The sequence below is a fragment of the Gorilla gorilla genome, chromosome 6, assembly GCF_029281585.2.
Source record: "Gorilla gorilla gorilla isolate KB3781 chromosome 6, NHGRI_mGorGor1-v2.1_pri, whole genome shotgun sequence".
Taxonomy (NCBI): Eukaryota; Metazoa; Chordata; class Mammalia; order Primates; family Hominidae; genus Gorilla; species Gorilla gorilla.
This window is the reverse complement of record NC_073230.2, coordinates 114127710-114142090: the sequence shown is the minus strand read 5'-3', so window position 1 is coordinate 114142090 and position 14381 is coordinate 114127710. Positions and strand designations below refer to the sequence as shown.

At 40.3% G+C, this 14381-nt stretch overlaps 1 protein-coding gene across 26 annotated transcripts in view; it reads left to right on the top strand.

The window, feature by feature from the left end:
* The window catches only part of SRPK2 (SRSF protein kinase 2), a 287622-nt gene that overhangs the window by 193592 nt on the left and 79649 nt on the right, over nucleotides 1–14381 (top strand). For all 26 annotated transcript variants that reach the window (XR_010134723.1, XR_008681377.2, XR_008681376.2 and 23 more), the window contains one exon: nucleotides 1793–1947. Coding sequence is in view for 21 of the 26 variants with exons in the window: in XM_055392575.1 (XP_055248550.1) it covers nucleotides 1793–1947 (155 nt within the window). In the remaining 5 variants the exon portion in view is untranslated. The remainder of the gene's footprint in view (nucleotides 1–1792; nucleotides 1948–14381) is intronic.

The window sequence follows — 14381 nt, the reverse complement described above, 5'->3', positions numbered from 1 at the left end:
GGGGTGTGTGTGTGTGTGTGTGTGTGTGTGTGTGTGTGTGTGTGTGTGAGAGAGAGAGAGAGAGAGAGAGAGAGAGAGAGAATGAATATTATTCTCTTTCAGGGCTCTGTGAAGAGAATGGTTAACTTGGAGTGTTATCATCACTACAATCCTGATGTCTGTTACCCAGGGAGCTGTTACTGTTGAGTCTTCATAAATTCCAGAAAGCAGCAATCAGTACATTTTCAGCTTATAAATATTCTTTAGTTGTCCTGCTAAAGATATTCATACCTTTGATTATTTGCCTTTAAGTTGACCTATTGTGTGTGATCCCCACCCCTTCCTCATGATGTCAGGTGTTTCTGCTGCCTTCTATTCCTACTCCTTCCTTCAGTTGTGGCCATATGGGTTTTTTTGTTGGCAAGCCACATGCATTAGTGGTGGTGTTGGAGGCTCTCAGATTGGGCAAGGATTTAGAGGCCCAGTTTAGAAGAGGCAGTGGTTGAGGCAGCTCCTTTGGCCTGTCTCTTAGTGGCAGCTACAGATGAGCTTGCATTGCTATGACCCTGACCTTCTCAAGATTCCAGGGCTGAAGAGTGAGCTTTGACTGTATGCTGCAGGCTGTGCTGCAGTGAGGAGAGAAAGGATCCAGAATCGGCCTTCCACTGGGCAGAGACCATCAGTGTTCCAAAAGGAAATCTAGCAATAACACCAAGATTCCACCTGCTCTCAACAACTAGGGCTTAAGTCTTTGAACTCTTCATTGACAACGGCTATACCCTTAAAATAGGGCGCATGCTGGGTGACAGCAGGTGCATGGTGTGAGGAACTGGTGCTAAAGAATTTTGCTTGACCAGAACCAGACCACAATATGTTTGTCAAGCTTGTTCTTCTAGACGCAGCAGGCCTGAGGGCTGCAGTGGCAGAAATGCCCCAAGGAATGGCACTCACATGTCCGGCAACCGACCCTCGGAGCAACCTTTCCGCAGCAGCCGTCATCTTTAGCGCACGCATTCAGTGGTAGTTTTATTAGTGGGATAGCTTAAGGGAGAGATGTGCTTCTGGCATCCAGATTGAGACTGTAGGGTCCTATTTCCCCGCACTGGGGCATGGTTAGAAATAGTGAGTGAATCCCATTATGAACCATTCTCCTCATAGAGCCCTGAAAGGGAATAATCTCAATCAATCAAACACACACACACACACACCGCTTCCAGAATACATTCAAAACTTCGAACAGGCCTTATAGAAGTACAAGAATCTTTCTGGCAATCTTGTATATTTTAGCTACAGTGTATGTTAATCAGCTTTTATGAGTTACTGAAACCTAACCTCATTGCCACCTATTTCTATGGGAAAAGAATTCTCATTTTCAGATAACAGGAAATAAGTGCTTTCAAAAGTTGAGTGCTGCTTGCGCCTGTCTTTTTATAATCGTTGTGATGTTTTCTAACCAATAAGGCTATATACCATGGAATACGCTTTCATTTCACTTAAATTTCCCAAGATTGGTAGGAGTTGAGTGGAGCACTGAAATTTCCTAACATTGGTAGTTCTTGAAGCGCTAAGTGAAAAGATACCTACAGAAAAAAATTCCTTAGCTAATAAGGGCAGATTTTTTTTTTTTTTGGCCTGACTTATATGTTGAAACACTACTTGAATTCAACTAAAATGGGTGAAGTGACATTAAATGACATTTCTTCTTAGTATGTGACAAGTTTTATTTTTTCCCCCATATTAAGAAATGCTCAAATGCATCCATAATGCAAGATGTACTTCTAAGTAAATAGCAATTTTCTCTCTGCTCTTTCAGGCCGGAGCCTCAACAGAAAGCTCCTTTAGTTCCTCCTCCTCCACCGCCACCACCACCACCGCCACCTTTGCCAGACCCCACACCCCCGGAGCCAGAGGAGGAGATCCTGGGATCAGATGATGAGGAGCAAGAGGACCCTGCGGACTACTGCAAAGGTGATGTGCCAAGCATGGTGGTGTGGGGCTTGCCTTCCCCACTGGGCTGTGTAGTAATTTGTTGCGGGAATGGACAAGGGGAGGAGGTAGTGATGCAAATTGCTTGGTCTTCATTAAATTAGCCTCTTTGTGTCATTATCATTTTAAATTCTTAGGTCATTGTATAGAGACTGATATCAGAAAATATTAAGTGATATGAGAGAGAATTGTAAGAGAAAATACATGTATTTGTACATACATATTCTAGATACTTTCAGAAGGACTTAAATCTGTTAGAATTAAAGGTAGTATACAGCAGGACAGTTAGAGGACATAATAAACCATCTAAAAGGAGCACTGGGCCAGTGTGGTGGCTCAAGCCTGTAATCCCAGCACTTTAGGAGGTTGAGGTGGGCAGGTCGCTTGAGTTCAGGAGTTCAAGACCAGCCTGGGCAATGTGGTGAGACACTGTCTCTACAAAAAGTGCAAAAAATTAGCTGGGCATGGTGGTAAGTGCCTGTAGTTCCAGGCACTTGGGACGCTAAGGTGGGAGGAACACTTGAGCCCAGGAGGCAGAGGTTTCAGTGAGCTGAGATCGTGCTACTGCAGTCCAGCCTGGGCGACAGAACCAGATCCTGCCGCAAAAAAATAAAGTACAATAAAAAAATTAAAATAATAAAAGAACATAGAGAGGAGAAAGTGTACCAGGCTCCTGAGGGGAGCTAATTATAACTCTTGTGCACTGTATTTGACTTTCTGTTTTCTGACTGCTAAGGCTAAAAGAAAACCATTCCTTTCTCTGTGTAGCATTGAATTACATAGCGTTTATTGTCTGTGGGAAGCAAGCATGTACATTTGTTTACAGAGAAAGATTCTTTCCTGGCATTGTACTTAACGAGAAAGACATTCTGTGGGGTTCTGCCATTGTGTGACATAGTGGGTTATGTTTTCAGCTATGATTTCACAGAAGACACAGAAACTATTCAAGTGGAGTGTTCTTGTATTGATGCTTTGTAAAGACCAAGAGTTAAACTCCTAAAGGGCAAGCGTGTTGTGTGATGACTATTAAGAACAATATGATCTAGACACCATGATTTGTGTGGACCCAACTGAGAATCTAGGAGAAAGAGAAATGACTATTCAGCTGCTTCTTTGTCACTTAACTTACTGATTTGGACATTAATTTTCTGGAATTTGGAGCTCCTGAGCCAAAGTTGGTGAGATGAATTTATTTGCTACAGATTTTAAAAATTGTAAATCAGATTCTATATAGCATTAGAATAAATGGCAGAAAATGCAGACATGTTCAGAACATAAAGTATTAATGAATTTTGGGTTCCATATGTCTTAATAATTCATCATTTATCTAGTAGATATAGGTCATTTGTATGTTGGTTCAGGAACAGTGTACATTTAATTACCTGCTAAGAGGAAGAGAAAGTTATTGTACTACAGAAGTGTAGGAACTAATCTGCTCTAACCTGATTCTTTCATAGGTGCACGTACTTCCACATAGAATCAGTGTGTTCCTTAGAAAAGAGTGTGGATCTTACTTAGCATTTGTCTGAATAGTGGTTACAACCCCAAAGATCTATGCAGTCTAGTAAAAGAAAAGGTAGAGCCAGTTTGAAAGGTGACAAGAAGGTGTTTTCCATCCTCCCTCTTACTCTTCATTTCTTATACTGTCTTCGATTTTTCTGCTGAGGCCCAGCATTAGGTTCATCTGTAGGTGCCATTCTTTTTTCTTTTATTGTTTTTTCTTTTTCTGAGACAGTCTTGTTCTGTTGCCCAGGCTGGAGTGCAATGGCGTGATCACAGCTCACTGCAGCCTCAACCTCCTGAGCCTGAGCAATCCTCTCATCTCAGCCTCCTGAGTCCTGGGCTTGAGCAATCCTCCCATCTCAGCCTCCTGAGTCTTGGGCTTGAGCAATCCTCCCACCTCAGCCTCCTGAGCAGTTGGAACTGCAGGCATGTGTCACTACCCCTGGTTAATGAAAAGTTTTTTTTTTTTTTTCTTCTGGTAGCGACAGGGTCTGGCTAGAACCATTCTTTAGGAGCTGTTTCCTTCAGCAAATAGGTTCTACCAAGCAGGAGTGAAAACTGTCTCGTTCATCTGGATCTTAAGTATGTGGGTCAGGAGATGTAACCAATACTCTCATCCCCTTACTATCTCTGGGAACCAGCACAGTGGACATCCAAACCCCAAATATAGGGCTAAGAATAAAGTATTCCACAGCCAGGGCTGATTCTAGGTAACATTCACTGAACTCTAAACTTCACAGAGTATTAAAGTCAGCATCAGTAAGGTCATTAGAGATAGTAAGGTTCCCTCCTTATACCCGTGCCAGCCCCCCCAAATTTAGTAAGTAACTTGTACGTTTAGTTAGCATTACGTGTGACAGATGCCCTACTTTGAATTTTGTGGTATATTCCACAACAGTTTGTATAAGATTACTGACATATACATATTCAGGGAGTCCAAGGAATTGATTTGGAATGTCTGGAATAAGACCTGTGGCCTTCTCATTTTTTGTTCTCGGATAAAGAGATAAATCCCCTCACCCTCTGCCAGGACTGGTTGAGCTAAAATTACTAATATGGTGTTTTATCATCCCTGAATACTTTAGTGCATTTTACCTACAATCAAGTACATTGTCCTATATATCAAAATACAACCATCAAGATCAGGAATTTAACACTGATACTTCACTACTATTCAGACCTCGGGCTTATCAGGTACTGCCAGTTGCCCGGTGTTGTCCATTATATGTAATGAATCTGTGGCAGAAGCGCATATTTTGTTTTCTTGTTTTTGTAATTTCTTTTAATTTGGAACAGTTCTCAGTGTTTTCCTGGCTTTCATGTCCTTGACATTTTTGAAGATTGTAGACCGGTTATTTTATATAATGTTTCTCAATTTGGGATGCCACAGTAGTGATGTTGTCTTTTTGCATTAAATCCTTTCAGATGGTACACAGGTTTGATTTATTCCATTGGAGTTGATGCCTTCACTTGATCAAGATTGTGTCTGCCAGATATCCCTGACAGCTATTCTTTTCCCCTAGTAATAAGTATTTTGTTGAGAGTTACTTTGAGACTACATATATAACCCATTCAAATATTTATCCCTACCCCCGCCGCCACCCCCGGGCTGACTTTCTGACTCAGGTGGACTGATAAATTCATGGATCTCTGTTTTATTCAGGGGTTATGATCACTTACTCTCCTTATATGTTTTGATGCTTAGATTATCCCAAATTTGGTTCTTAGGAGCCCCTTCAGATTGGTTCTGTGTCCTTTTGAAATGCCTCAATCGTTCTTTGAGCGTTTATTTTTTTGTTTTGTTTTGAGATGGAGTCTCGCTCTGTCACCCAGGCTGTAGTGCAGTGGTGCGATCTCTGTTTCACTGCAACCTCCACCTCCTGGGTTCAAGCAATTCTCATGCCAGCCTCCTGAGTAGCTGAGACTACAGGCTCATGCCACCACGCCTGGTTAACCTTTGTATTTTTAGTAGAGATGGGGTTTCACCATGTTGGCCAGGCTGGTCTTGAACTCCTGACCTCAAGTAATTCTCCTGCCTCAGCCTCCCAAAGTATTGGGTTTACCGGTGTGAACCACCGTGCCCGGTCCTTTGATCATTTCTTTACCTTCAAGTACAGCAGGATATGCCAGGTTCATCTTGTGTTTTTCCTATCCCAGCCCTGGAGTCTACTCTTTCCACAGAGAATCCTTTTTTTTTTTTTTTTAATTAAACAATAATATTTAGAAAGCTAGACCTGGGCATTAGGTGTGCTTATTACTTTTGGCTTGTCACTTTCAGATCTCAGTACAGAGCTAGGAACACACACATATGCACCTGCTTCCTTTATGTTTATATTTATTTATATATTTACATATGTTTTGAAATCCATGAGTTTATTAATCTGATACCTCTAATACCAGAAGATTCAGCCCGGTGTTCTCCCTTTCCATCTTTGTGGTTTCTTTCTCTGATAGTAAGAGTCTGGGCTCTTCCCATCCTCATTGCGTTGACTTAGTTGATTGATTTCCCTGTATGGTATGAATCACCAGTCACCATCACTATGTCTCTCCCTTCCCTTCTCACCTAACTCATGCTCTGACATCCTTTGTTGATTGGCCCTGCCTCATGGCTTGGGATTTAATGGTCCAGGATGAGAAGGGGAGAGAGCTTTCCCAGGCTGGTAGTGTGTGTTATGTAATCTGAGGTATCATTTGTCTTCTGATACTTCACCTCTTTCTCTTGCTTTTATTGACTTCATTCCTGGAGAGTCTCTGCCCTCAATTACTTCTCAGTTTCCTCAAAATACAATTAAAAAAAAATTAACAACAAAAGACATCACATGTATTTCTTTTTAAAAATGAAATTTGTTCATCACAGGAAATGTAGACACTTGGGTTGGAGGGCAGAAGTCACCTGTGATCCCACTACTCAGCAAGAGCTGCAGCAAGCCTTCATCATTTATGATCAGCTAGATTACATCTTAACTTTTTACCTCATCTTTACAAGTTTCCCTTATTTAAAATGTATGAACTCTCAGCTGTTTTAATAAAAGGGTCCATATTTAAAGTTCTGATATTGCAAAAGCATTGTTCATTGCTCTTGTGTACTTACTTGCCTTGGTATTCTCTCTGGAGTAGGACTCTTCATTTCCTGACAGCCCTGTTCCTACTCGTGTTATCTTAGATCTCCAAGAGGATTATGGCATTATTGACTGATTCCTGAGCCTTGGTTCAAAACCTGGCTGTGTTGCTTTGTAGCTCCGTCTTCTTGGACAAATTCCTTTCTCTTTAGGCTTTGGTTTTTCATCTATGATATGATAATTTATATTATATTAATGTTAATACCTAAGATTTTTATGAGGATTTAAATGAAATATATGAAGTTCATGACACAGTATCTGATACAAGGCTCTTAAGAAATATGAGTTTCACTCTTCTTCTGTATGTTCTATCATTCTTCTTTCATTGTGTTCTCATCTGTACTTCATGCTATCTATACCCATCAGTGCTGGCTCCCTTAACTCCCTGACCGTGTCTCATGTTGGGTGTGTTTCCTTAACCTCTGGAGAGAGAGCTGTCAGCACTGCCTATCTTTTTTACATATCACCTCTGGTCTGTTGTCTGGGCACAAGCTGTAGCAGCAGGCTGTGCAGTTTATTCAGATTCTGCTTCCAAGCCCTGGGGATTACCAGGATCAGGGGCAGGGTCAGCCTGTAAACATACACTGTCGGGAGGCCTTGTGTTAATACATGCTTGTTTCATGAGTTTGAGCAAAAAAAAACCTGTGTCACAGCCAAACCTCCTCTTGTGGGAAGATTTGTGTTTCATGTGGGGTTTTCAGAGGCAGTAGGGGGTGCCTGGTAAACATTCCTAGGCTGCACTGTAAACCCCTGAATTGGAATCCTTGAGAGTGGGACTTAGGAATCCAAATATTTAACAAATTCATCAGTGATTTTTCTGCACATTGAACACTAAAATCTGCTCCATTCTAAGGTCTGCATGTATCATCCTTCTAAAACTCCAAGGATATAACCACATGAAGGCACCCTTCATACTATACGTGCAATATAAGTGGAATCATTGCTTTGAACTACCTTATGTTCCTAACTTTTTCCAGAACCCTCAGCGTATACCTGCTACAAGGACATACTAAATGGTGACTGTAGGAACATTGCCTTGCAATATCAGGCTGCCTGTACTCGCTGTCCTCAGACATGAGTTTTGTTGCTCTCTTAAATCATTCTTAGATAAGTTGGCACCTTTGTACAGTTTTCATCTCTTGAATTATTTCTGGAGACATCAACAGCTGTGGTCTGACTTGGTATGAAAACATGTCATTTCCTTAGAAATGCATTTATTCAACCTCTAATCAGACCCTTTCCTTTATTACCCACGGTATTGTCCCCCCCATCCCCAACTTATCATAGTGTGGAATTGTACATTTATTTATGTGTTCATGTATCTCTCCCTCTCTAGTCTGAAAGGTTCCCTTTGGTCAAGGCCCTGTAGTTTGTTAACTCCACTGCATTTGAACCATCCATAATGCAGTACGTATTTTGTTTGGATAAAGGCATTTTCTCTAGTGTTGGGTTGCAAGTATGGGATAGGCAGAGTGCTGATGTTCAGGTGGATCTGGGAAGGCATGTCGGCATGAGCAGGCTGGCATGCTGACTGGCAGATCAGAATATAGGGCCTTTGCCTCACGTTTTCTTAAAATCATCCATAGTGCTCCAGAATACTTAACTTGTCACACACATTTGAGTGACATATATTTCATACCTGTAAAAACTTAGGGACATTATTTTCTTCAAAATAGAGCATAAAATATTATAAGTATACACACTAGAAGCATGTCAGATGAGTTTCTTCCTATACACAAATTGCCTTTACCCATGTGTGTCTATTTTCCATCTGTGAAAACGGTAGACTGGTTGAATTTTAATAACTCACAAAATTTACTGTTGGTGGCTATTCACTGTCATTGGCATCCCTCCTCCCTTTCTCTTTCCCTCCCTGCCCCCCAACCCTCCGAGTCTATGAGTTTGATTTTTTTTATTTTATTTTTTATGAGATGGAGTTTCACTCTTGTCACCCAGGCTGGAGTGCAATGCTGCAATCTCCACTCACTGCAACCTCTACCTCCCGGGTACAAACAATTCTCCTGCCTCAGCCTCCCGAGTAGCTTGGATTACAGGCATGCACCACCATGCCCAGCTGATTTTTGTATTTTTAGTAGAGATGAGGTTTCACCATGTTGGCCAGGCTGGTCTCGAACTCCTGACCTCAAGTGATCCGCCTGTCTCAGCCTCCCAAAGTGCAGGGATTACAGGTGTGAGCCACTGTGCCCAATCTGTGTTGTTTTTTAAGGAAAAAAAGGCAAAGAACCTTAAAGCTGCTTTAGAATTGATATTTGTACAGTAAAAAGAATAACAAACAAAAGAAATATTTGTACAGCCAAGTAATGTTGGCTGTGTTAACATCAGAGGTTCTTCACTGGGTGCGGTTTTGGCCCCTGGGAGTCCATTTTTGAATGTTTGGAGACATTTGGTTGCCGTAACGGGCTGCTACTGGCATCTATTGGGCAGAGTCAGGGATGCTGCTAAACATTCCACAATGCACAGGACAGTTACCCATAACAAAAATTATTCAGCTCCTAATGTCAGCAGTGCCCAGATGGAAAATCTCTGCCATAGAAATGCCTGTTTTTGTCTATTAAAATGGTGTTGTGTGGCTGAAGTATTTTATAGACGTGTGGTCTTTACTTTCTGTTCCTTTTGATAGAAAGATAACCTTTCTTTATTCACAGTTCTTTTACTTAAAATCATTAATGCTGCACAGATACTTAATTCACTATGCTTTTCATTTATTAGTTGGCTTAATTTGGCTTAATTCAAGCCTTAAAAAGAAACCCTGCCTATCTATGTGAACAAAGCAATAGATGCTCTTGAACCTATTACATAAGGCCTCATTACATTTCTTTTATGGAGACCAAGGAGATTCTGACTCCTGATCTGTTGGTGCTTTAAATTGACAAGGATATTTATGATACAAGCTTTAAATAGCATGACAGGTGAATTCATGGTTTATTCATTGAGGCTTGATGATGTGCAAAACGTTGTACTTTACTACAGGGCACATAGAGGTAAATGAGAAACAGCCCTACTTTCTAGATTATGGCCTCTTAGACTTTGCCACTAGAATGCTAGCTACTTAAGGGCAGAGTCTTGACCTGTCTAGCTTCCCTGGCACCCCAGTAGAACAATCTGTGGCCTGCTGAATAGTGACTGAATGAATAGACTGCTCAAACATCTTTTTTTCATCTTTCTAAGTGTGGTTCGTTAATAATAAGTGAGAAAAGGGAAGATATGTGAGGGCTAAAGGGAAGAATGTTATATTTGAATAGAGGACTCAGAAAAGATGTTATAAAAAACTGAAAGGGACTTTGTCAGTAAAGAATATTTGGATGATGTTGAGAGTATGGGGCACTACTCAGACTAAATCCTGGAGGCAGAACAAGGTGTAAGAAGCCCTAACTGCTTGTGTTTTCCTAACAAATGGGGAAACTAAAAATTGATGGTAGAAGATTAGGTTTAAAAGCAGTTTGGGAGCATCATGTAGAGGATAGAGATGAGTGTGAGAAATTTGTGGTGAAGTAACTTTAAAGCATCACTTCAAAATATTACCAAAAATCCCCACAGAAAACCGAAAGAAAGCAGAGTAGAAACAGAATCCTGGTGTTATAATCTCTCCTCTTTTTACGAAACATATTTAGCAGGCCGGGCATGGTGGCCCACGCCTGTAATCCCAGCACTTTGGGAGGCTGAGGTGGGCAGATCACGAGGTCAGGAGATTGAGGCCATCCTGGCCAACATATCGAAGCCCTGTCTCTACTAAAGATACAAAAAATTAGCCGGGCATGGTGGCACGCGCCTGTAGTCCCAGCTCCTCGGGAGGCGGAGGCAGGAGAATCACTTCAACGTGGGAGGGGGAGGTTGCAATGAGTTGCGATTGCGCCACTGCACTCCAGCCTGGGCGATAGAGCGAGACTCTGTCTCAAAAAAATAAAAACAAAAAATAAAAATATATTTAGCAAAAGAGCATTGCCAAAATGTCAGCAGTATGGGGTAGGCCTGAGGTGTTTTTTTGAAATATAATTTTATCTAGTTGCTGCAGCACCATTTATTGAGAAGACTTGTTCCCCCACCTATTCAGTTGCTTGCCTTTGTCCATCAGTAGACAGAATGTATGGGGGTTTGTTTGTGGACTCCATCTGCTCCATCCCTCTGTTGGTCAATGCTTGCTCTAAAGGTCTGGTTACTATAGCTTTGTATAGCGTGCCTTGAATGGGTAGTGTCAGTCCTCCAGCTTTGTGCTTCTCTTCCAGGATCGTTTTGACCTGTCTCGATCCTTTGCATTTATATATAAATTCAGAGTCAGCTTATACATATAAATTTTAGATACGCCTTAATAATATTGAATCTTCCAATCCATTAACATGGTATTGTGTCCGTTTATTTAGGTCTTTATTGTTCTCAGGAATGTTTTGTAGTTTTTGGTGTGGTTTTGATGGGTTATAGAAATGTAACTGATTCTTATGCACCAACCACGTGGCCTGTAACTATGCTGTTTGCTTATTTGTTAGTGTTTGTGCATGTGTAAATTTCTCTAGGTTTTCTCTACACACAATCATTTCATCATTTCGGGGCAAATGGAGGTTTTTCTTCTTCCTTATGATTCTTTATAAATTATTATTCTTTTTTGCCTCATTCTTTTATGCATGAGGTTGAATAGAAGTGGTAAGAATAGACACCCCTTGTCTTGTTTCTAATCTTACAGTGAATGTGTAGTTTTTTTTAGATACCTTTATCAGGTTGAGATGGATCATATATTTAAATATAAAGTTAAAACTGTAAAGTTTCTAGCAAAAAGTAAGAGAATATATTCACAACCTTGGAAGTAGGGAAGGATTTATTAGAGAGCATATAAGAAACATTAACTATAAAATAAAAAATTAGACTTAATCAAAATTAAAAACTGTTCCTGATCAAAAGACATTTTTAAAAATGAAAAGACCAGCTTCAGACTGGGAGAAGCTCTTTGCGATACATTTACCTGACAAAGAATGTGACTGGGAGGGAACTTCAAGAGTGAGGTTTTGGAAAAATGTTCTGTATATTGATTAGAGTATATATATTTGTCAAAAAGCAGGGAATCGTACACATAAAACGTTTGACTTTCATTGCATGTAAATATCTGAATTTTAAACAACACTGATAGTAGCTAGTTACATCTGGATTGTAGGGTTTTGGTTTTTGTCTTCTTCACCTCTTTGTATTGGTTTTCTTTGTTTTCTGCATTGAGCATATATTTCTTTGTAAATATAGAAGAATATGTGCTTTTACTGCTGAAAGAAATCATAGATGACACAAACAAATGGAAACACATCCCATGCTCATAGGTGGGTAGAATCAGTATTGCGAAAATGACCATACTGCCAAAAGCAGTCTACAAATTCGGTGCAATTCCCATCAAAGTACTACCATCATTCTTCACAGAACTAGAAAAAACCATCCTAAAATTCATATGGAACCGAAAAAGAGTCTGCATAGTCAAAGCAAGACTAAGCAAAAAGAGAAAATCTGAAGGCATCACATTACCTGATTTCAAACTGCACTGTAAGAGCATAGTCACCAAAATAGCATGGTACTGGTATAAAAATAGGCACATAGACCAGTGGAACAGAATAGAGAACTGAGAAATAAACCCAAATACTTACAGCCAACTGATCTTTGACAAAGCAAACAAAAAAGGGAACAGACACCCTATTCAACAAATGGTGCTGGGAAAACTGGCAAGCCATCTGTAAGAGAATGAAACTGGATCCTCATTTCATACCTTAAACAAAAATCAACTCAAGATGGATCAAGGACTTAAATCTAAGACCTGAAACTATAAACATTATTAGAAGGTAACATCGGAAAAATCCTTCTGGACATTGGCTTAGGCAAGGATTTCATGATCAAGAACCTAAACGCAAATGTGATAAAAACAAAGTTAAATACCTGGAACTTAATTAAACTAAAGAGCTTTTACACAGCAAAAGGAAGAGTCAGCAGAGTAAACAGACAACCGAAAGCGTAGGAGAAAATCTTCACAATCTATACATCTGACAAAGGACTAATATCCAGAAACTACAATGAACTCAAATTAGCAAGGAGAAAAAAATCCCATGAAAAAGTGGGCTAAGGACATGAATAGACAGTTCTCCAAAGAAGATATACAGATGGCCAATAGACTATGAAAAAATGCTCAACATCGCTAATGATCAGGGAAATGCAAATCAAAATCACAATGCAATACCACTTTACTCCTGCAAGAATGTCCATAATCAAAAAATCAAAAAATAATAGATGTTAGCATGGATGCAGTGAAAAGGGAACACTTCTACACTGCTGGTGGGAATGTACAGTAGTACAGCCACTATGGAAACCAGTGTGGAGATTCTGTAAAGAACTAAAAGTAGAACTACCGTTGATCCAGCAATCCCACTACTGAGTATCTACCTAGAGGAAAATAAGTCGTTATACAAAAAAGTTACTTGCTCATGCATGTTTATAGCAGCACAATTCACAATTGCAAAAATGTGGAACCAACCCAAATGTCCATCAATAAATGAGTGGATAAAGAAACTGTGGTGTGTGTGGAATACTTCTCAACCATAAAAGGTAATGAATTTTGCAGCAACCTGGATAGGATTGGAGACTCTATTATTCTAATTGAAGTAACTCAGGAATGGAAGACCAGACATCCTATGTTCTCTCACTCATAAGTGGGAGCTAAGCTATGAGGATGCAAAGGCATAAGAATGACACTGTAGACTTTGGGGACTCAGGGGGAAAGGGTAGGAAAGGGATGAGGGACAAAAGACTACAGACTGGGTTCAGTGTATACTCTATTGGTGATGGGTGCACCAAAATCTCACAAATCACCACTAAAGAACTTACTCATGTAACCAAACACCACCTGTTCCCCTAAAACTTATGGAAATTTAAAAAAAAAAAAAGCAGAAGCAGAAGTGGAGCTTTTAAAAGGAATAAGTGGACCAGGCATGGTGGCTTACACCTGTAATCCTAGCACTCTGGGAGGCCAAGGCAGAAGGATCATTTGAACTCGGGAGTTCAAGACAGCCTGGGCAACATATTAAGACTTTGTCTCTATTAAAAAAAAAAAAAAAGTTGTTTTTTTTTTTTTAACAAAAGGATAAAAAGAACCAGTGTAGGTTTTAAAGAGGGAAGTGCTATATTTAAGGAAGCTTAATTTGAAATCTTAGTTGATTGACATTAAAGAGAGGGAAGATACAAGGAGAAGACAAAAGCAAACAATGTTATGGAGGTACCGTCTTTATTATTCAAGAATCTGTTGAGTATGGAGGGCAGTGACCAGAAAACCCTACACACTTCTAAGTCCTGGAATAATCAGAAGAATAGTACCTTCTGGGCATCATTTATTTTAGTGTACTCTGAATTATGAAACTGCTTTTCTTCCCCTTCCCCATAGAGATAGAGTGTCTCATTCTATTGCATAGGCTGGAAGGCAGTGGTGTGATCACAGCTCACTACTACTTCAACCTCCCAGGCTCAAGCTATCCTCCTGAGTAGCTGGGACTACAGGTCTGCATCATCATGCCTGGCTGATGTTTAAATTTTTTTGTAGAGACAGGATCTCGCTATGTTACCCAGGCTGTTCTTGAACTCCTGAGCTCAAGGAATCTCCTCCTGTTTCTGCCTCCCAAAGTGCTAGGATTGTGGGCATGGGTCACCATGCCTGGCAGATTTTAAAAATGTTGATAGAGACGGGGTCTCCCTATGTGTCTCAGGGTGGTTGTCATTTCTTTTTTGCATTGGATATGGTTTGGCTATGAAAAAGCTCTGAGC